The sequence below is a fragment of the Copidosoma floridanum genome, unplaced genomic scaffold (genome assembly GCF_036245765.1).
Source record: "Copidosoma floridanum isolate Cflo_tuat_1 unplaced genomic scaffold, Cflo_Japanese_pri ptg000025l, whole genome shotgun sequence".
Classification (NCBI taxonomy): Eukaryota; Metazoa; Arthropoda; class Insecta; order Hymenoptera; family Encyrtidae; genus Copidosoma; species Copidosoma floridanum.
The window spans coordinates 8,044,744-8,066,813 of record NW_028321902.1 but is presented as its reverse complement, the minus strand read 5'-3'; the positions used below and the strand labels follow the sequence as shown (position 1 = coordinate 8,066,813).

At 35.9% G+C, this 22,070-nt stretch overlaps 3 protein-coding genes across 7 annotated transcripts; all 3 read left to right on the top strand.

Moving 5' to 3' along the window:
• The first annotated feature begins 840 nt into the window (after positions 1 to 840).
• unk (RING finger protein unk) lies at positions 841 to 12,774 on the top strand. 5 transcript variants are annotated; one of them, XM_089595556.1, is made up of 11 exons: positions 841 to 2,736; positions 5,792 to 6,214; positions 6,348 to 6,550; positions 6,640 to 6,788; positions 6,910 to 7,089; positions 7,150 to 7,333; positions 7,405 to 7,682; positions 7,763 to 7,990; positions 8,065 to 8,226; positions 8,308 to 8,466; positions 8,723 to 12,774. In XM_089595556.1, exons 1-11 carry the CDS (start codon positions 2,231 to 2,233, stop codon positions 8,879 to 8,881), a joined length of 2,631 nt encoding a protein of 876 aa, XP_089451682.1. In that variant the 5' UTR covers positions 841 to 2,230; the 3' UTR covers positions 8,882 to 12,774. The 5 variants fall into 5 exon arrangements, with proteins under 5 accessions (XP_089451682.1, XP_089451684.1, XP_089451683.1 ...); XM_089595558.1 differs by having other exon boundaries at positions 843 to 2,736; positions 6,679 to 6,788; positions 6,910 to 7,077; XM_089595557.1 differs by having other exon boundaries at positions 843 to 2,736; positions 6,348 to 6,559; positions 6,910 to 7,077.
• A 2,852-nt stretch (positions 12,775 to 15,626) lies between these two features.
• LOC106643156 (histone H3.3A) lies at positions 15,627 to 18,064 on the top strand. Its single transcript, XM_014358173.2, has 3 exons — positions 15,627 to 15,784; positions 16,452 to 16,581; positions 16,671 to 18,064. The coding sequence occupies exons 2-3, from the start codon at positions 16,454 to 16,456 to the stop codon at positions 16,951 to 16,953; spliced, it is 411 nt and encodes a 136-aa protein (XP_014213659.1). The 5' UTR covers positions 15,627 to 15,784; positions 16,452 to 16,453; the 3' UTR covers positions 16,954 to 18,064.
• A 1,606-nt stretch (positions 18,065 to 19,670) lies between these two features.
• Positions 19,671 to 22,061, top strand: LOC106643155 (histone H3.3A). The gene is made up of 3 exons (XM_014358172.2): positions 19,671 to 19,988; positions 20,851 to 21,006; positions 21,097 to 22,061. Exons 2-3 carry the CDS (start codon positions 20,879 to 20,881, stop codon positions 21,377 to 21,379), a joined length of 411 nt encoding a protein of 136 aa, XP_014213658.1. The 5' UTR covers positions 19,671 to 19,988; positions 20,851 to 20,878; the 3' UTR covers positions 21,380 to 22,061.
• Positions 22,062 to 22,070: the final 9 nt, after the last annotated feature.

The window sequence follows — 22,070 nt, the reverse complement described above, 5'->3', positions numbered from 1 at the left end:
TGAGAAATTATAATTAAATCATACCAACTTTTATAGCTCGCTTCGAGCTTTTTTCTTTTTTTATTTTTTAAAAAATTTTTTTATTACGTATAAAATCAACCTTTATACTTTGATGTTACTCGAGGCCAAGTTTACGCGTAATTTACATGAAAAATAGTTGGCTGAAGTACCTATCCATCATCACATCGAGGGGTTTCAAAAAATCGGAGTAGAACTCTTCTTACAAAAAAAAAGAAGGGAGGGAGGCAGCAATTACTTCTATCTCTCTTGTTATTGATATACTTACTGAGACAGATGCTCGTAATTAATGAAAACATTAGCATTTCAAACCCGACTATTTGCCATTTTATCGTACAATAAAATAAATAAGCCGACTTTATATTATTCGACAGTTGCGTGTTGAGTATATTGAGAGCCGAATTGATTAAAATGAGTGCTATTATTATTTTTTATCGATTCATCCGTCTGATGATGATGAGTGACAACAACAAGCGAGGCTCGATCGGTCGTCAGCAGATATAAATTTCGAAATTTCGAGGGTTGGTTACCTGTTATTTATAGAACATAAAGTATCAATACTTACTGATGTACCTATCGGGGTGGAAAGCGGAAGGCATGTAATAAAAAAGGCACTCGTCGACACATGCGTATTCTTTTTTTTTTTTTTTTTTTTTTTTTTCTGTTACAGAGAGCATTTCTATGGTAAAGCCGGTATTATAGAGACTAGAGCGCCACGAACCAAAACACAGATGACCTTGAATTGACTCCCCCTACTCCCCACTTTGCTGACAAGTGAGGCATTGCTGTCAGGGGGGGGAAAAGAAGCTCACGTGACTGCGGATATCGAAGACCGGATTGGTTGTTGCTCTCTGCCATTGCCATAATGCCGTGCAGAAGAGGGCGTGTGCGCGAGAAAAATTGCGTGAGTTACGTTACGTTGCGGGACCTGCGGGTGTGTGTATACAGAAAACAGAATTGACTCCAAAAAATAGAGGTCTGTCTTGCATTTTACATGTTAGAGATGTAAGAGTACAAGATACGAGATAATTGGTAGACGTGAACGTATATATGTTATTTCCGATGCGTCATGCAAATAAGTGAAAGTGTGTTGACGGCTCTACTAGACTCTGGTGAAGTGCTGAAATACATGGTTAATATGTATTGTTTTTGTATTTAACTTAAAAACAAGTATTTAAAAAGCAGCAGTGACATATTGTCTCAGTTGTCTGTTCATTCGAGTGATTTTTACGGTATAAAGTGAGCGTAAAGGATTGTAGGAGAGGACAGAAGGTTACCTTGGTGGTTTGAGGTTATCTGGAGCACGCGAACGACAGAGATGATGTATCTAAACATTATATCTATATAGTCGAAGGTGCGATATGGCAAAGGAAAGACAAAGAAAGAGAGAGCCATGAATTAAGAAAAAAAAAGTGTGTTTGCGTTACTATGTTTTGTGTAAGTACATGTAAATGCTTTTACAAATCAAGTGAATTAAGTGTGTAGTAAATGGTGTATGAATGTAATAGGTACGTACATTGCAAGTAAAGTGTATTAAATTTATAAGGAAGTATAATAATAGTATCGTAAGTAAATGTATGTGTATGTAAGTATATGGACTCCGGGGAGCTCGAGGCAGCTCCACTGAACCTTTGATTTCGATGTGATTGTGATGTGATGCGCGTCACTGGGTGCCAAAAGACACAGCCACAGAACTGATGAGCCGAATAAGGATGAGTTCTGTATATTACCTATAGCAGCAATACTTAGCATCAGTGCAACAGGCTCTCCGGCTACAATAAGAGTATACAGTGGCGGCCATTCCGAGGAGTCAGAATTGGAGTCGCGCCTCGCGCCTTGTGCCAGTAGGTATCCAGCAGTCCACGTATTAAGTCGTAAACCCGCGTAGAAGAAAAAGGTGCGTGAGCATGTGCGTTGATGTGTACCATTACTGAAATATTTTTGCGCAGAGCGTACTTGTAGATACAAGGTAGTGCGTACACAATGTACGGTGTGTAGAACTGCAAAGTGTATATTATTATTATTATACGGTGCAATAGTTTAACAAGTAACTTGATTTTTGTACGACGACAACAATTGAACAAGAGAGAAAAAAGAACTTATTGTGCAAGCTCTCGCTGCAGTTGTGTATTATTTAATTTGATAACACAAAAAATACGTGCAGCATATATTTCTACGCAGGCCCATATCTAACGGATAGGAAGGTCATCGGATGTGCGGTACCCATGATAATATTACCAAAAACAACGACAACAGCCACCACAATAACAGCAGTAGCCGTAACAATAGCCCGAATCGACGAATTTTGGCAATGAGAGAGCGCAGCAAGTCGACGAGCAGTAGCAGCGCGAGCAGCGCCGGCCCCGGGGCCGCTGCTGCTGCTGCTGCTGTTGGAAATATCAGCAGCTCTCTCGTCCTCAACAATAACAGCATGTGCAACATAAGCACCAGTAGCAGCAGCAATAACGGTGTGGGAGGCACTGGGCCCAACGTCGACTCGCACACCAAGTATTTGCGTGACTTCAGGGTTGAACAGTGTCCGCTTTTCATTCAGAGAAAGTGTACCCAGCACCGGCCCTTTACCTGCTTCAATTGGCATTTCATGAATCAGCGTAGACGCCGACCTATCAGAAAACGCGACCGCACCTTCAACTACAGTGCCGACAATTATTGCGCCAAGTACGACGAGACCACCGGCATCTGTCAGGATGGCGACGAGTGAGTCACTTTTTCTTTTTCCTTTTTTTTTTGTTCCATTTCTATTTACTTTTTTCTCTTCATCATTGTCATCATTACTCATTCAAGAGCTCGAAAATGACCCTTAATTTTTCCTCCCTTTTCCTTTCCCGCCCCATTCATTTTTTATGCTATGCTGTTTTCATTTTTTTTTTTTTTTTTTTTTGACGTGCCAGGTGTTAAATTGGCAAACAGTGACTATGGCAACCCTCAGTTTTTGCTGAGGTCGAATCTAAATTTTATGAAATATATATTGAAATCCCTGACTAAAAATGCAACTATTTTAATATATCACTTTTAGAGGATGCGTTTCATAGGTTCCGTGTAGGTATTCAAATTCAAATTACTTTGACGATGCGTCCACATAAGTAGAAGTAGCGAATAAATGCTGTTACAAGTCTAAAACGTTCTTATCGAGGAAAAAGTTTGTTAGTGGGTACCAAAATACTACGTACATTTTTTGTTTCGTCCAAGAAGCTCGTCAACACAAAAGTACGTTCAATTGATAGAATAAAAAAAAAAAATTAGCAACGAAACCATAGTTGGCATGCAATTTGGCAGAAAAAAAGCAGCTGCAGGGTGTTTTAAATTAGTATAGGTATTATGTCACGCACGAGCATAAGAGAGATAGAGAGAGAAATATCTGCGCGTAAAAATATACACACCTAGTCGAAAAAGAAGCAGGAGAGAAGAGAAAAAGACACCGAAAAAGGATCGAATGTGCGACGCAGTAAGAGAGAGAAAGAGAGGAGCGGGGACGCGGGCGTTCGGTTTTGTTTATCTGCACGATGGCCCGAGTGAAAGCGGCTATATAGTGTGCAACTGTTCTAAGATATAAGAATATATAGGTAATGACCAATGTGCAATGTGTATGCACGAGTGCGTGTGCATTTTTTTTATGTAAGTGCATCTCGCACCTCACACCTCTTCAAATACGCGTTATTCTAAAAATATAAAGGTTGTGTGGGTGTGTCTGTCCGTTATAAATTTTTCTTCGGGCCAAAGAAATTTGAAAAATGACGAGTCTGAACTAATTTACTTATCTGTAAATAGTTTTAAGTTCCAAGAGAATAAGTAAATGATACTAAAACGATACTTTTCGTGATCAAATCGTAGCGAAAGTTGATGTCTGATTCTTTTTTGTAGTCTGTCGGACGTTTAGACATGAAAAAAAAAATCTAACGAATGCTACAACGAACAAGAGTATTTATCTGGGATCGTGTTATTTTTATACATGTGTCGTAAATTTCACAAAATCCCGGTGCTTATCTTTTCGTGGATATTATAAAAATATATACACAGCTTGGTTGATTTTCTCTCCCTTCAATTACATTCTGTTGTACGATAAACTTTTTTTTTTTTTTTTTTTTTTTTTTATCAATTGCAATATGTATAAGAATGAAAATGTGCGTGTGTACGTGTACTCATTTGTAAAATAACGCTGTAAACAATGTATCTCGATTGCACACTTCGATGTATAGTAATCTAAAGCTTTAATCACTGTAGACTTACAATTTCATCGATTGAAAAAAAAAAAAAAAAAAAAAAAAAGTTACATCCTTAAATTTGTAAGAGATCTCTCGAGATTTACCATTTGTTCCGTATGTATACCCCGCTGCACCGAAACTGAGAGCGTCTCATTACTTACAATAATTTCCTTACCTACACCCATTCCCAGGGGTAATGTAAATAATGATGCACAGATTGCACACATTTGTCGCGTCGAATGTGAAATGTATTTTTTGTAATATTTTCTTGTTTTTTTCATTGTTATTACGTGCATTATTTCACGTTCAAATGTCGCTGATTACATCGTGATTGCATGCATACCGAGATGGCAGTTGATCAAATAAAAATGTTTGTTGTTCCTGTCATTTAAACGTAATTAATATTGTGTACACCGCATACGTACGCAAATTTTATTAAAAAGGAATAAAGAAAATAATGAATATTCATTGGTAATGTGAATAAACAATGAAACCACGTGTTTTCTTTGATAGTAAACAAATAAATAAAGAAAAGGACGCGCTTGACAAAGGAATTGTACGAGTATCTCAGGGGAAAATGGAAAACCTCGTGGCTAAACCATGGTATGTTACCTATAATATATACAATCATATACGCATTGTACGGGTATACACACCACGTGCACGTAGCGAGTTTTACTACGTCGTAGTAGTTTCGTATAGTGTTGAGAAGGGGCGAAGAGAGGAGTAGAGAGAAAAAAGGGAAGCCCCATACATTTATACACACCATACGCTAAATATGTGTGTGTGTGTCTCAGATATCTTTGTTCGACGCTTCTCTATGCTGTATATGTATATACCTTGCTGTTCTGTTGCTAATACTTTAGCCCACACATCAACGACGACGGTGAAAGAAAAAAATCAATATAGGTATCATTGAAGGTTGTACCCTGCATGCACAAGATATATATATATACACGCACCATATATATCCAAATAGTTATATTTATACATATACATGTTCGTTCTTCTTTCTTTCTCTATCGACTTGTTCCGACCATCCACTTTATTTATTTCTCTCGTCCCTTTGTTTCGGTACCTGTCGCACCACCACCCCCACCCCCCTGTCGAGCTTGTTTTGGTACCAAAAGTGTACAAAGGGTGTTTCGTCACTCTCGTTTTTTTTCCATCTTTTTTTTTACGCGGACAACTGATTCGTACATAAGGATAATATAATCATTAATGCCGCGGGTGACGGGATAGCGATTTATCAGAGTGAATCTATTGTCATGCTGCTGATGATAATTAATCGTTGTTACATCTTGTTGTCTGGTTTGAAATCCGAAAATCGGTAGGATCCCTAATCGATTCAATCGATGTAGGGTTTTTTTTTTTTTTTTTTTTTTTTTTTTTTAATGGACACAAAAAGTAGATAGTAATAATATTGATCGTTTGCCGCACTCACCAACACTACACTATCCAGTCCTCCTTTCGAGCTCATTTGCAAATAAATGAATGAATAAGTTTAGTAAAAGTGTGGATGTAACACCAAAAATGTTATTTTCGATCAGGTGTCCAAATTTGCATCGCACGGCCGGTGACACGGAGCGCCGGTATCACCTGCGCTACTACAAGACCTGCATGTGCGTCCACGATACGGACGCGCGTGGCTTTTGCGTGAAAAATGGTCCCCACTGTGCCTTCGCGCACGGCAACCACGACCTCCGACCGGCGGTCTACGACATCAAGGAGATCCAGGCGATGGAGAACCCGGACCTCGACTCGAGCGGGGGCGCCAATGGGCCCAACATCCTCGACAAGGAGCGCAATCTCATGAACGAGGATCCCAAGTGGCAGGACACGACCTACGTGCTCAGCAACTACAAGACCGAGCCATGCAAGAGACCCCCGAGGCTCTGCAGGCAGGGCTACGCCTGTCCGTCCTACCACAACAGCAAGGACAAACGCAGGAGTCCGAGAAAGTACAAGTACCGGTGAGCTCTGACTTTTACCCCCTTTACGTACAAATTCCACATGCGTGCGTGTCATAACAAACAGTTGGACTGGTTTTTCCAACGACCTAATACTTATTGCTTATTATTTTTTAACTCGATGAAAATGACACAGTTCAACGCCGTGTCCAAACGTAAAACACGGCGAGGAGTGGGGCGAGCCCGGGCACTGCGATCAAGGTGACAGCTGTGTTTACTGTCATACGCGCACCGAGCAGCAATTTCATCCCGAGATCTACAAGTCAACGAAATGCAACGACGTGCAACAGGCTGGATACTGTCCGCGTGGCGTTTTCTGCGCCTTCGCCCACGTCGATCGTGAGTATTGTTGTTAGTATGTTTTTTTTTTTTTTTTTTTTTTTTTCCTACTTTACATTGGTTTTTAACGTTTGTGATTTTTTTTCCAGCGGTCATTCCTGCAGACGATTTAAGCTTGGCTAGAGAAGTGTTGTCCGTGTCGTTGGATTGCGGCACGAATTTAGTCAATTTGTTGAGCAATGCTTTGCCATCTGATAAACGAAATCACGATAATGACAAGACTATCAACGACAGTAGTGTAAGTTTCTTTTACTTTTTTTTCTCGTGACTACTTGGTCGCAGTGTGTTATCAATTTTAGTCACGTGTACTATTTTAGTTGAAAATAATGCTTTCAATTTTTTTTTTTTTTTCTTTTTAGTTGGCCACGTTACAAAACGGTAGCGGTGAAATATCCGAGTCAGCAAGTACTAGCAGTTTAGGCAGTAATGGCTCTCACAATAAAGCACCAGGAGCACAGCTTCATCAGAATTCTACAAACCAGCAAAAGCTTGTAAACATGCTTTATAATCCCTCTATGCTTCAAGCAGTGAGTTACCTTGTTGGTTTTCAAATGTTTCAAATCATCGCTCTGTTGTAAAATTGCTTTTTTATGTTTTAGAATGATGTAAGAAAACAACTGATTTCCATTGAAAGTGATCCTTTACTGACAAAAGCCGAAAAAGCACAAAAAAAGCAGAATTTATACATTGCTTATAATTTTAATTCATTGACACCGCAAACTGCTCTTTCCTCATCACTTTCCAACTCTTTCTATCAGAATGATACTGTTGAATCAGTTTTAGGTGAGAATTAAAATTTTTCCCAAGTTACAAGTTGTTAAACAAAAATAATTTTTTTTAATTTACATTTTTAGGCAATGCTTTGGACGATTTAAGTTTAGAAGACCCTCTTGGTTTAGTTGATTCCATACATAGAGATACTAATTCACCAATCAGCAATTCTATATCCGCAGGCTTGGCAAGCTCAGGACTATTATCTTGTTCAGCACCAGTTAATATCCCTGGAATGACTGAACGTACAGTTCTTTCTAATTTCTCACCAATTACTTCAAGTCCTCTTCAGCCTTCCCAATCAGCCAGCAGCTTTCTTACTGCTGGCTCGAGATTCTCCCATCAAGATTCAATCGAATCAGTAAGAAAAAAAAACAGCATTATTTACCTTTTAATCAATCCAATACTTTCAAACGTTAACACGTATGATTCGTTTTTCAGTCAATGTCCTCATTTATGAATCACGTATCAGATCCATTCAGTAATCACATATCTCAGTCAAGCAGTTCAATGTCAAAACTTGGAGCTTTTAATAGTAGCCTATTCGATTTTGCTGCAAATCAAGGATTGTCCCCATCATCTCGCACTCAGCCACTGGGAGCATCGCCGTTAGTTAATGCTTTTTCTAGCAGCCCCAGTAATAATAATACTACAGGATCACTATCTGAAGTGAGTTTCTTGTATTAAAAAGGCACCAAAAATTATTTCTTATTATGAATAATAAACAATATCAAATTTTCAAGTTGCAGGTACAAAGATTAAGAGAAGAATTGACATCCAGTCGTGCACAGCTAGCTTCTTGGGATGAACGTATTAATCAGGCAAGAGTTGCATGTAATGCTTGGCAAATTGAATGTGAAGAATCTAAGCGCAAGGCCGCTTTAGCAGAACAACAAAGAGATGAGGCATGTCATTTTTTTTAAATATTTGATCTCTTTTGATTGTTTTGCTTGATATTTTAAAAATAAAACTTTTTTCCGTCTTAGGCAATGATGAAGTTCAAAGCACTGAAGGCTGAAAATGAAGCGACTAACGGATCATTTCTTAGTACACTAACAAGAACTAATGATCTTAAATCCTTACCAATTGCGGTCCTCAAGTCAATGCAATCTCAGCTTCGTTCAGACCTTGAAGAGGTGGAAAAGGTAACCCAAAGTTATGAGTCCAGCATGAATAATTACTGGAGTAATATACAATTTTGACCAAATTATTTGACAAAACTCGACTCTAGGTTAAATGCGCAATTGTAGTTTTAAGAACCACAAGTGCAGATTCCCCTATCATTCTATAGTTCAATAGTTATATTTTGAAGATAAAAAAAGCCCGAGTTGTATTATTATTAAGAAACTTTACAACGAGCTTAGCAAGTAAGGCATTGGCAGTGAACTGTTGGCGTTTCAGGTGCTGTACCGAGAAACGGCAACAAAATGCATGGTTTGCGAGGAACAAAACCGTACTGTAACACTCTCGCCGTGCAACCACTACGTGGTCTGTTCAACTTGTGCACTCAATCAACGCGAGTGTCCATACTGCCAGACCCCGGTCACCTCTACGAGTTAGGTTTCTTGAAAAAGGCATCCGTACATGCTGGGCTATTGGTTTGATTTTGTACGATTCAATCACTTGAAAAGAACATGAATTATCATCGTTGTGAATGATTTGACGTCGGAAATCAATGAAGGGTGAGTGTTTCTATAGCAATTTAGAACTATCTCACCTGTCAAACATTGCAACGATAGATACGTAATAGGGATTTTGAAAAAATCTCTAGCTAATTATATTTAAATTATTTTCACCGTGCATATTAATTTTTCAAACTGCATTTTTTCGGTTGAAGAGATATTTATTAAAATTTGTATGTTTTATAAAAAAAAAATCTTCTAAGTCCTTACATGCAATGTGTCGATATGTATGCACAAAAGTTTTGCACTAAACTTTAAAGTTAAATGAAAACATCACGTCATAAAATTGTAATTGAGTTGAAATTTAATTGTTGCATTTTAGTGTTGCGGCATGGGTAACCTTGCACCCTCCTAGCTATGATTCGATTACCCAGAGTTACAAACGTTTGTGAGAACAGCGTTGTGTCGTTCTGAATAATCCAGTCCCAGAGTAAACAAGCTTCCAAAAAATTTTATACAATTAATATACTTACTCGAGCTACCCAAGCATACACAGTGTTTTTATTGTATTTTTATTTATTCAATCATAATATTCATTTTGTCTAAATGATCTTAACACTTTTTAGGGTGATACTATTTTACTTTTTATTGTAGGTAAATTTTCTGCTGAAGACGTCCTTTTTATTTTCTCATAATACTCGAGTTGCTTACTTCCTCTTGCTTGCATGTGTAGTGCTGTAAATTTCTAACTTGCCATATGTGGTTTAAATTGTATATTGAATATAGTTACTCCTAATAAAAAAGGATAATAATTACATAGTTCAAATAATTATCGTTAAGTTAGAAAGAGACAAAAAATTTCGTGAGAATCTTGAAATTAATTCATAAGATGTGAGTTATTGAATCCCGCTATACTCTAGTATTAACTATTAAAATAGTCAAACCCGAGAGAATAAAGTCGAGGTTTTTTTTTTATCAAACATACAGTAGTATTTAAAACATTACTTTTTTATGACTTGGTGTTTATTTTATTATTATTTTTTTAAATATATATACATACATAGTTATTGAAATGCATTTTGATATTCCAAATGCAATTACTTAATAAATAATAAAAACAAAAATATTTAATATGAAATTAAATATTATTGTAAATTGTATTCAGGCTAGAAACGTAGATTAGATAGAAAAAAACTATCAGATTTTTACTTTGTACCTACATAGGATTTTAATAATGTTATAAAATATACAATTTTTTAAAAACAATTATTTAAATATAGTATTTATACAAAGAAAATTTTGAATCCAACATACTCTAGTGATCAACTAAGCAAAATTCAAGATGAAAAAACGTTTATGCATTTTTTAGCTAGGTTATACTAATTTTTTAAACGGACAAAAATGAATTAATTAATCATTGAAACGAATGAAATACCTACTTTTTATAAGGATCGTTGAGTTTTCCTTCCATGTCTTTTACCGGATAACTTGGGTAAAATATGCAATTACTACTGCTACAGTTCTTTCAATAAATCGAAGATCGTCGAAAGAGGAGAATTTTTTCTTTATATTAGTTTTTCAAATGTGAAATAATATTTAGGAATATTGTGAGTAAACACTAGGAAATAATTTGTGTATATAATTTACGATGCAAGTGGTTAGATTTTTTAATTCAACGTTTTCTAAAAAATAATTTTTCTCCGAAGCATGACAAAACATCAAGAATTGATTATGATTTTTATCTTTTGCTAAGATAATTTATGTAAATTTCACTGTCGACTCATAATAAATTAAACGTTTCAATTTTTAATAGTACATGACCGTATGACAGGTATCATAATATATACTATGAATTTTTCAATTGAATCACATGTTAGATTAGATAGTGCCAGTCCAATTTTTTATTAATCATACTTATAAGGTAGAAATGTACAGATATAAAAGAAGATTTTAAGACAGTCATCGAGACCAAAAAAATTATTGACTACTTTATTTGAGAATTGTAAAATTGATGGGAACTATTAATATGTATCCCAATTACTTGTTACAGTTGTTTGTTCTTTAGTTATTATTTGTTGAATTTTTTAAATCAGTACAGACATTACAAATCTCGTCATTTGACTTGTTTTACTAACATGCTTTAATCACGCTAATTAGAATAATAACTTTATAGCTTGGCCTAATATATTTTTATAGGAACTCACAATTGTAATGAGTTGATGTAAAATGTGTGTCTTGATTGATATTTCAACTACGTTTGTATTGTATGATTTTTCATTTGTATCATAACGATTTATGTAAAGAATTAAATTATTGCCCAGGCATGTTTTATTAAACAGATTAATATTATATTATATATTAATTAATAGGTTAGTAGGAGAGAAATAATAAATTTTATGATTAATTTTGTTTAGTAGATATTCAAATATTGTCCCATTCGTTAGTTTGTCGATGTAATTTTTACGATTCATTCACGATAAAACTTGTAAAAGACTTACTGATGATCGTACAAATATTAGTTTTATAATAATGCTAACAAAATATTTATAGCCAGTCGTTTTGAAACCATTCATTTTTACTCTAAATGTTAACAAGGGATGAACGATCTAGGACAATCCAAGAAAATATGTCTAGATGCATACAAAGTATATTGAAAATATATATATACATATATATATTTTTTTGAAACTCTTGCAACAACAATAAAAATACAATGTTTAAGAAAATTGTGTCTGTCTACAAATAAACTTGAAGTACCTTTACCAGTGTAATGAAACTGCGCAGGTTCTACTGAACAAACTTTTTTAGAGCTCGAATCACGTTTACTGTCAATTTCAGTAATGTGTGAAGTATAAACACTGTAGAGTACAATAAGCACAGCAATGTATCGCATCTTCAATGTTTGATTATTGTCAAAGGGGAGGACCAACTTAACTTAAAAATATACAATTGTTTCAGACCACAGATAAAATTTGTTGTTCCTTTTGTTTTTACACTAGCATTTTTGTTGCAGACCGTAAATTAAATTCACATAAAAATATTAAATGCATTTACTGAATTGCTGCGGTGAATATATTCAAGTGTTGTACACTCCCGGGGGTTAGAGTTTCGACTTCATAATACACGGAACACACTACGATTTTGCGTGTTTTCAAGGAACATTTATTGACAGTAATGGCAGTGGTGATTTTAAAATAAGCAAATAATAAAGTTTGTCTTCCCAAATATCGCTCTGGCTTTGGATTTATTGAGCTTCACATAGTTTTAAAGTGACGCAAACTAAATGAGGGATGTACGTAAATGTTGGCATATCCGTAATTGATGACTCTTGTATAATTGATATATTGTGGTTTTTTACTGTTTCTCAGTAAGCATTTATAAATTATTTTATAAGCTTCAAAATAAATAAACGATTAGAATGTTTTCAGAGTTTAACTACCGAGAGTAATTTGCAATTTTCGCTGAGCGACCATTTTATATTTATTTGGTTGAAGTAATGGAGACATTTTAATTTGTTTGAATTTTTTACTACAAAATACGAACTGTACATATAAATCTGCTAAATGCAGATCTGATTCTTATTGTATCATTTCAAATTCCTACCTGACAAGGCCAACGCAATGTATTCACACACATACAAGTGAAAATAACTTTCATTAAACTAATCACCTGCTTAATTTATTTTAAAAAGTATATATAAATCATCGGGATGTAAGATGCTGAAACTCATCTTTTTGACGAGCAATAGAAAATTTTACAACTTTATCATTTTAATTGTTACTATTAGAATCTATACACAATATTGAATCCAAAAAAAAACTTCAAAACGAAACAAACAACGTTGATAAATAATTCGTTACGATGAAATTTATGAATAAATTATAAGGTGTGGAGATATTAACACTACTTATCCTGAAAAGTTTGTGCACGTCAAAATTTCGTAATTTCATTGTATAAAATATTTGGGTGTCCTGAGTACTTTAACCTGGGATTTTGTGAAAGACATGGCTAATATTGAGTTTTGCTGACGTATGTTGTTAAGTGAATATAGCTTGTTCATAGCTAATAGGGTGAGTTTTTGAATTTCAAAAATGTTTTCGTTTGATTAATGCGACTTTTATTATTGTCCAGAAGACGGGTAATTTGTTTGATTAAACAAATTAGCAAAAAAAGCGCAAGTTTGACCAACATGTTCTAATATACAAACGATTTAATGTATCAGTTTTTATTTTTCACTTGAATGGACAATGATTCAAAGGTTCATTGATCCTCGTAATTATGATCTTAAATAAAATATTTTGCTGTTCCAAAAAATTGTTTTTGCACTGTTTTGAACAATTTTTTATTGGACTGCATATGGCTGCACATGTTTTATTTTAAATTTAAAATACGACAGTATTACGACGACTAATAGAGCACATCATCGCTAGATACAAAAATTTCAACAGTTACATTGTGATGATTCCGGATCGCATTCAAGTTAATAATTATGTAGTACTGCAAGAAATTTAAAATCAATGTATTTGTTTTCTTCAACAAACAATAACGCAAATTTTATTTTTGCATTATCAATTGATGGACAGGGAAAAATCTACACTCGTTTTTTCACTCACTCCTCGTTGACGACCAGATTCAAGTGCCACTGGAAACAAAATATATATTATACTATAATACAGAACAGGCCGAATTTAAAAAAATAGGTAATAGTAATTATTATAATTACGTTTATAACAACAATGTATCAATTAAATGTAGCAAGCTGAAAAAAATTTTATGGGTAAAAAAAGGCGTAAACATCAAAGGGTTCTAATGCCCTTGTGTTTGTAGTGTTGGTATGTACGTGTTTGATTCAATGTCGTACCAGTGTGCGACGTGACCATTTGTTGATTTACGAATAATACAATAACTATTAAATGTATGTCTTGGCCACTGTGATTATAAATTAAAGTAGGCATTTACGCGCCAAGCAAAATGCGTGTTTATGAAACTGTCTCTTGTGATGCTTTTCAATACTCGAATATTCGTCTGTAATAACGTTCTGGCACTCCTACGATTTGTGCATTCTAGTTCAAAATACACGAGAAAGATTTACTCTCTTTTTCACTGACAGTATTTTTGGAAAATTATAACTTACCGGCACTTATCTATTTTATTTTTGTTGAATGGCATACACAAGAAAATAATCATCCTGAAAATTCTAACGACAAAAATGTACAAACTTAATAAGAGCAACTAAAGTATATTTGCGAAATATACATAACCAAAATATTTACGAAGAAGACCTAAAAAAAAAAAAAAAAAAAAAAAAATACCGAATACAAATAGGTACATACGAGCATACATAAATTTTATATTACAACAAGCACAGATAGAAACGTTAGTTGTAAGTATTTTTTTATCATTCAAAGTTCAGAACTAATAATATGTATATGTAAACGAATTTTTGCTTGTATAATAATTGTAACTTGATGATGTAAATGATTCGTAGAACGAATTTTCTTTAATAGTTCTTATATGTTATGATGTATATTTAGGTAGTGCATCCATCAGTTAAATTAAAAATTGTAATTAATAAATTATAGATATTGAAAATCTTTAAGCATTTGCTCTTTGTTATTCATTTTTGTTCTCGCATTTACCTAGTCTTATTTTTATCTTTGTGGTAAGTATAACAAACGGAATTATGAAAATATAATTAGAAAATTCATCTTGGTAAGATGGTACAAATACGAGTTGCTAAATTTATACGGAAAACTATTTTTGCATATTGGGTACGATTGGTACAATTATTTTTTATTAGAGAAAAAGTACAGTTGTAACAGCATACATCATGATGTTAATTTTTTTTGCTTCTGTATTCACGTTAATTGTCACTCTTCCAACCTATGGCATTTCATTTGATTTTGGATGTTGGTTGGACCATCAAAAGTAGAAAAAACGTGAGTCCTCATATAGTCAACCATGACTCCAATAGGCTCAGCAACTCCTGCGGTGATGGCTACGAGATATCATAAAATGTGACTCCACTCTAGGGGCGGTATAGTGCGTAACTTTGTTTACAGCTGAACATCATTCGATTTTCATCTTTGAAGACAAATCAGGATATTTTTTATTTACTTTTGCCGTATACAGCATCGGTCAAAGATCATACGTAACAAATTATCAATCCTGATTTACCTGTATGCGTACACCGAGTACATAATTTGATACACGGAAGTATTGTGTTTCAATTATCATTTAATTAAGCGTTTACATGCGGCAAGAGTAAATGTCGTATACTCTTTGCGATAAAATTATATTGCAGAGCGAAATTGTAGTTGAAGCACTTTGATGAAAACATTTCATGGTTTGCTTTTGACTTCAGCTCTGCCAACACTGCTTGCCACCATAGTTACGGAATTTTTCAGTTTTGGTAGTTCAATAAATTTTCAAGACCCAATTTTATAAAAGCAATCTTCATCAAAAATTGTCTGACTATTTTGGGGTTTGCAGTACATTTCATTCAATATGTGTGGGCTTTGAATCGCCCACCGAAAACAAGAACGAATCTCCTCAACTCTCGTTCGTACACTTGAACCAATCAAAACTCGGTTTGATCGACATGGCGCGCATGCGCCCATTTTCGCGCCGCGGCGCCGCGCGATCTCGACTGGAGAGGTGCCCGTGTTGGTCCGCAACACTCCGAAGCGCTTCCCAATCACGTCAGTTGTTGACTGATCGTGAAAGTGTGCACATTGAAGTAATTGTCGGCAAGCGCGTATACCCAGTGCGGTACATTGTTCACCTCTCGGTAAAACCCAGTTTGTGTGTGAAACTTTTGAGTGATCAGCCAAGTAAGCAGGTGAGTCGACTCGGTTCATTTCTTCAACAATTTTCGCCATTTTTGGAGTATTTACGTGGCTCGTTTCATAAGGTTGTTTAAGCTCGAGGCGTTCGGGAAAACGTTCGTGCGCGTTGCGGTCATGTGTATACTTAACCGTGAAAATACGGGTGGCCAAGCCGTTCGGTGTAAGTAGTTGTTGCGCGGCGTGCTGTGTTCCTCCTTTTCGCGTCCGTGTGCCAGCCGCCATTTTCACTCCAGGCTCTTGGAGGGAAAACTATTTCGAGTGAAAAACTTGATTTTTCTTACTTTGCAACAGACCAAGTTAATCAAATGGAAATGATTTTTCCCAAAGATATTCAAATTTTTACTAACGATCGGATTTCGGATTTTTAATGGGATCCCTTTAACGTACTTTTATGGGGAGGGAGAGCGCGGATCTGTTGTCTTCTTGTCCCTCGTCTTCTCTCTCTCCCCCCCCCCCTTCTTCGCTCCTCAATAGTTGAACGACACTACGACACTGGCTCAAACGACTGACAAAGCTGATTTTATGTTAATTGAAATTTTCAAGAATTACTTAATCACCACATCCAAGTAACGTCATTATTAAAGTGATGAAACAATAATTAAATTATAATTAAGATTTTGTTTTTTTTTTACCATTAGTAAACATACCGATTTTTTTCAGAAATGGCACGTACTAAGCAAACAGCCCGTAAATCCACGGGAGGAAAAGCACCCAGGAAGCAGCTTGCCACCAAAGCTGCACGTAAGAGCGCACCGTCGACCGGAGGTGTCAAGAAGCCTCATCGTTACAGGTAAACACGATTGTTCAACGATGCGCTCTCATCACGTTTATACAGAGCATTTTTTCTAATTTTTTTTTTTTTTCTTTTTTTTTTCTCAGGCCCGGTACAGTAGCTCTTCGTGAAATCAGAAGATACCAGAAGTCAACCGAGTTGCTCATCAGGAAATTACCCTTCCAACGTCTTGTGCGTGAAATCGCTCAGGATTTCAAAACCGATCTCCGTTTCCAGAGCGCGGCCATCGGTGCTCTGCAGGAGGCCAGTGAGGCGTATCTCGTCGGACTCTTTGAAGACACAAATTTGTGCGCCATCCACGCCAAGAGAGTGACCATCATGCCGAAGGACATTCAGCTGGCTCGGCGAATCCGAGGAGAGCGTGCTTAAGCAGTTAATCAAGTTATGGAGACACTGTTTCGCTTCTTGGTTCAGTATAATGTTTCACTTCATTGCATTTCCATGCATACGAGGAATAATGTTGTTGTAATACTGATCCTCAAACGTATAATAATACAGTAAAGTGTACACTATATTGAAACAAGAAGTCAGCGTTCATTTTTTGTTTATCTCATTAGAAACAACTATATTGCGATATATCTCTCACTGCCAAATATTGAAGGGATTAAATTGTTGTGGTAGAGCAGATGGTATTTTTTTGTTAACATATATCTATAGTTTTGACTTAAATACAAGTGAGTAAGATTTTTATTTTTCTAAAATAAGCTCCATCCATGGTCAACGAAATTGTTTAACTTTTTTTTTCGACAAAACCCTAGAAGTTATATTTACATTCATTATAAATTTTAAAATGATTATGGTGAACAAAATACAAAAGTTGTTCGATAACTTTTTACTTACTTGAAAATTTACACGGAAACGTATGCATGTAAACATATTTGTTTCTTGTACTTTTTTAGAATGGATAATAAGTGTAACGTTATTACTGTAAGGAACAGAAGGCTGCAGATTATTTACATTACTTCACTATGCTTAAAGACACATTAAATCTTCCATTCATTATTGGGAAATAGTTAACAATAATTTGTCTTCAGTGATTACAACAGCTGATTGCGAACAAAAACAAAAGCCTTTATTACTATGTAACTTCTATTTAGGTGTAAGATATGCTGTAGATGATTAGATTGACATTGTGATTTGGTGTTTGGACATAAGAATAGAAAAAAGTATTTAGTTGTAGTTCTAGATCTAGCTTTCATTCTTTAAGCTTCCAATTAAAGTATGAAAAATTCGGTTAAAATAATTTTAAAGAAGAAATTTCTTGAAAATCTTAAACGTCATTGTAATTATTTCAAAGCTGGCAGCTTATGATTTTAAGTCTATTATGTGTGAAAAATTGTGAGTTTATGTGAATGTCCATTTGGAACGATTGATTAACCTTATGTATAAACTAAATATATGACAGTCAAATTCTTATAAAAGTGTATTAACATGTGTAGTATATAAAATAGTTAATATACATTATTACTAAACAATAAAATTGCTTGTATTTTTTTATCGGTCCTTTGCCTAATTTTTAAAGATAATTTTAATTTACGTGGTTGGAAGTAGATGAACGTTTCATTAAATATTTTACTAATACATTTAAGCCAAAACAGTTTATATTTCCATTCATATGAATATATACATTGAAATTAAAGTTTTCGCCGAAAGATCTACATCACTAGTAATAAAGTCTGTACGTACATATATATACATACGTTGGTAAGTGTACCTTCCAATATCTGTTCTCCCTCCCCCACCTGAAAATTTGAAAACTAAGTAAACGGTAGCAGTCAATTACACGTAGAAAACACATCTGGTATACATGGATCCACTGTAGTCTGACTTGAAGCTTGCCTTAAGACCTATTTATTAGAAAAGTATTTTTACTTTTTCGTGGTGCGTATATTTTATGCGTGTTTGCGTGTACTTACATAAAAAATCTGCACACGCATATGCCGAAAGGATGTGAGGAATAGACATTCAATTGATTCAACTCCAGAGGATACATGATATTAAAACATGGCGCTGACGCACTTTTATTAAAAAATACATACACACATACGATATTTGGCATTGGGTACTTGAGTGTCGGGTCATAGAGATGGTATGGTGCGGGTGGGTTGGTGTAAAAATTACAATTACATCCGAATACCTTGTACCACTACACGTATTGCGATGAATGATTTATTCAACTACGGTTTTTCTTTTTCATATCTACAATTCTGTAGTCAAAATTTACTTCAAGAGAGAGCGCTTGTTTCTTTAACTTCCGCACTTCCGCAGCGCAAAAAACCTACTTGTCTATAAGTACTTTTAGTCATAAATTTCGTTTTAGGTAAGAATATGAAAATGCGCGAAAAAAACAATTTATTCGTAATCGAACATTATTGACAATAATCCGAGTAAGTAAGTACATTGAGTACTTGAGTAATGTTTGGGCACACCTATCTCACATGTAGGTGTGTGCGATAAACGATTAATTAATGTTATCGTCTATTCCCCCTCATACTCTCGTTCATAGTCTCTCTGATGACATAGACGTAAGTATGTGGGGTAAGTATGCGTTCATGAGCAAGTTGCCTGTTCTTTCAATTCATTCCTATATTTACTTTGTCATCGATGCTTCAAAAGAGATACGACAGTCTTTGCCTGCCTATGGTTGAAAAAAAAGATGTTCTTGAACCCGTTCACATAATATATGTAAAGTAATTGTTCTTTATCGAGCGCGAATAAATAAATATATATATATATATATATCAAGTACTACGTGCACGTAAGTGCGACATTAACAAAAAAATGTAGACGTTAAATGCATTTATTTTTGACGAAACTTTTGCAATTTTCGAAGGAAGGCTTCATAAATTTGTATTTCAGCTCACATTGAAGACTATAGAATAATCAGTCTTGCATATACGTAAAAAGTCTATTTAGTCTGACTGTACGTGTACATAAGTATAAAAAAAATGAGTACATTGTATTAGTCATCATACGCTGCCAGACGACAGCTGGCAAGTATATACTATATAGAAGATGTCAGTACGGTAGCTTCACACTTGGTACGCATTGTATCAAAATATCTGTATAGGGTTGGTGATTGGTGCACCCGTGACCCGTACTTGGGAGTTGGGTTTGCCGCGCCTCACGTTAGCACGCCATACAACGAGCACCTAGACGGCATCATCGTCACGTCTGCTTTATTTCACGTTTCCTGAACATGTTGGGGCAGGGGAAGGGGGGAGGCAGAGAGATGGCGTGCGCACCGCCACCGCGGTAAACGTGCCGAAGAGAAGCGTCCAGTCCGGAGATCTTTCGCTCGCTCACACTCTCACACAGACAGTCCACTGCCATCTGTGCACTAGGAGACACCTCTGTAACCCGAGTGAAGTGTGCTGTCTAGGCCTCGTCTACTTCGTCCTGAGGTGAGTTATTTATCCTTCGTCCCCTAATTTCTACTTTAAAGTGTTCCTGACGCGTCCAAGATCGCGATTTTCGTGTTTTCGGTGATACCTCGTGTCCACAAGTGTCAGACAAGTGCGCGCAAAGTTTGGGTGCATTGGTAACAGCAGCAGCTATACGACCTCCATTTTGTGTATGTCTTGTTCATTCGCCATTCTCTCTCTCTCTCGATGCAATTGACGTTTGAGCGAGCGGGAACAGATCCAACACGTGAAGCACTCGTGCATCTGTTTCCTCAAAGAGGTGACCCTGCTGCTACTGTCGTCCTAACAGAGGAAAGTCGATGCCAGTGGTGTCTTGGTGCATGCCCTTATATCTCTACGGAGAAGGTGCTCGTGCGGGATATCGTGAGTTGCGGCTGGACGACGACCGCGGGACTCTTTCCTATTGTATATAGCTTGCACAGCGGAGACGACGCGCGCACACCAGCGGCAAAGCAGCGGCGGCGCGAGAGAGAGCCGATGATCGCGCATCCTTTTCTTTCTTGCGGCGGCGGCTGTAAAGTCGGCAAAGTCGCTCCGAAAGTCGATTCACCTATTGCGCAAGCCCGGACTTTTGTTGTGGGTTTCACAAAGGAGTGGGGAGTTTCGTTAATGATGATGCATATATATGTATACACATACAACACAAACCCCCCGCTACGGCTCCCTCCCCCTCGCGAAAGTCGCGATGTTTGTACTCCAAAACTTAAAAAATTTAGATTCCGTCAAACAATTGATGTTTGTTACTAAACCTTCCCCTTTTTCTCGTCGTATTTACTTTTGCTATTCTGATTGAGATACACATCACTTAATATTTAAGCGACTGCATTTTGTTTCTTTTCAGTTTTCGAGAAATTTATTAATTTGACGCAATGGCACGTACTAAGCAAACAGCCCGTAAATCCACGGGAGGAAAAGCACCCAGGAAGCAGCTTGCCACCAAAGCTGCACGTAAGAGCGCACCGTCGACCGGAGGTGTCAAGAAGCCTCATCGTTACAGGTAAACACGATTGTTCAACGATGCGCTCTCATCACGTTTATACAGAGCATTTTTTCTAATTTTTTTTTTTTTTTCTTTTTTCTTTCTCAGGCCCGGTACAGTAGCTCTTCGTGAAATCAGAAGATACCAGAAGTCAACGGAATTGCTCATCAGGAAATTACCCTTCCAACGTCTTGTGCGTGAAATCGCTCAGGATTTCAAAACCGATCTCCGTTTCCAGAGCGCGGCCATCGGTGCTCTGCAGGAGGCCAGTGAGGCGTATCTCGTCGGTCTCTTTGAAGACACAAATTTGTGCGCCATCCACGCTAAGAGAGTGACCATCATGCCGAAGGACATTCAGCTGGCTCGGCGAATCCGAGGAGAGCGTGCTTAAATGTCGTTCAACACATATTATAATACATTTATAACTAATATTATTATCGATAGTTTGATCTTGATATTACTATTCATAATAATGGATGGAAGTGTACATTCATTCCAATCCACGTATTGTGTTGCGTGTAATTATAACTTTGGCATAAGCATTAGTACATTCACTGTTTACCTTAGATAGTAACTTTAAAGCTGAAAATGACACTTGCTTTCTTTTTAATTAAAATCATTTTAAAATTTTCAAAAAGTAGTACATGGTAACATCAGTACTACCTCTATTATAGATTTACAAGAAGAGTAGTCATTTAATAATTATTTAAACTTCATTGGTTACAAATTATAAAATATGAAAACAAGTTTGTTTGTAGCAGATCACTCTAAGTATTAAAATAGACATTCATTATAAAAAAATTTCAATTTTAGTATAAAATATCATCATCGTTGTGCAACTGTCATCCTTAAACCAAGTATAATTAATTTATAATGTGTATGCTTATATGAATATGTATGTTTGTTAGTGTTCATATTCATATATTTATTCACAAAAGAATAAAAAGTGTGCTCTTAGAGAATAAGGTCTCTTTTTTTATAGCGAAAATTACATAAATGGACTTTGTCAATCAAACCCATTGTCCTTTATGTGAAAAAAACGCATTTCATAAATAAATCACTTAAAATAATAAGATTTCTTA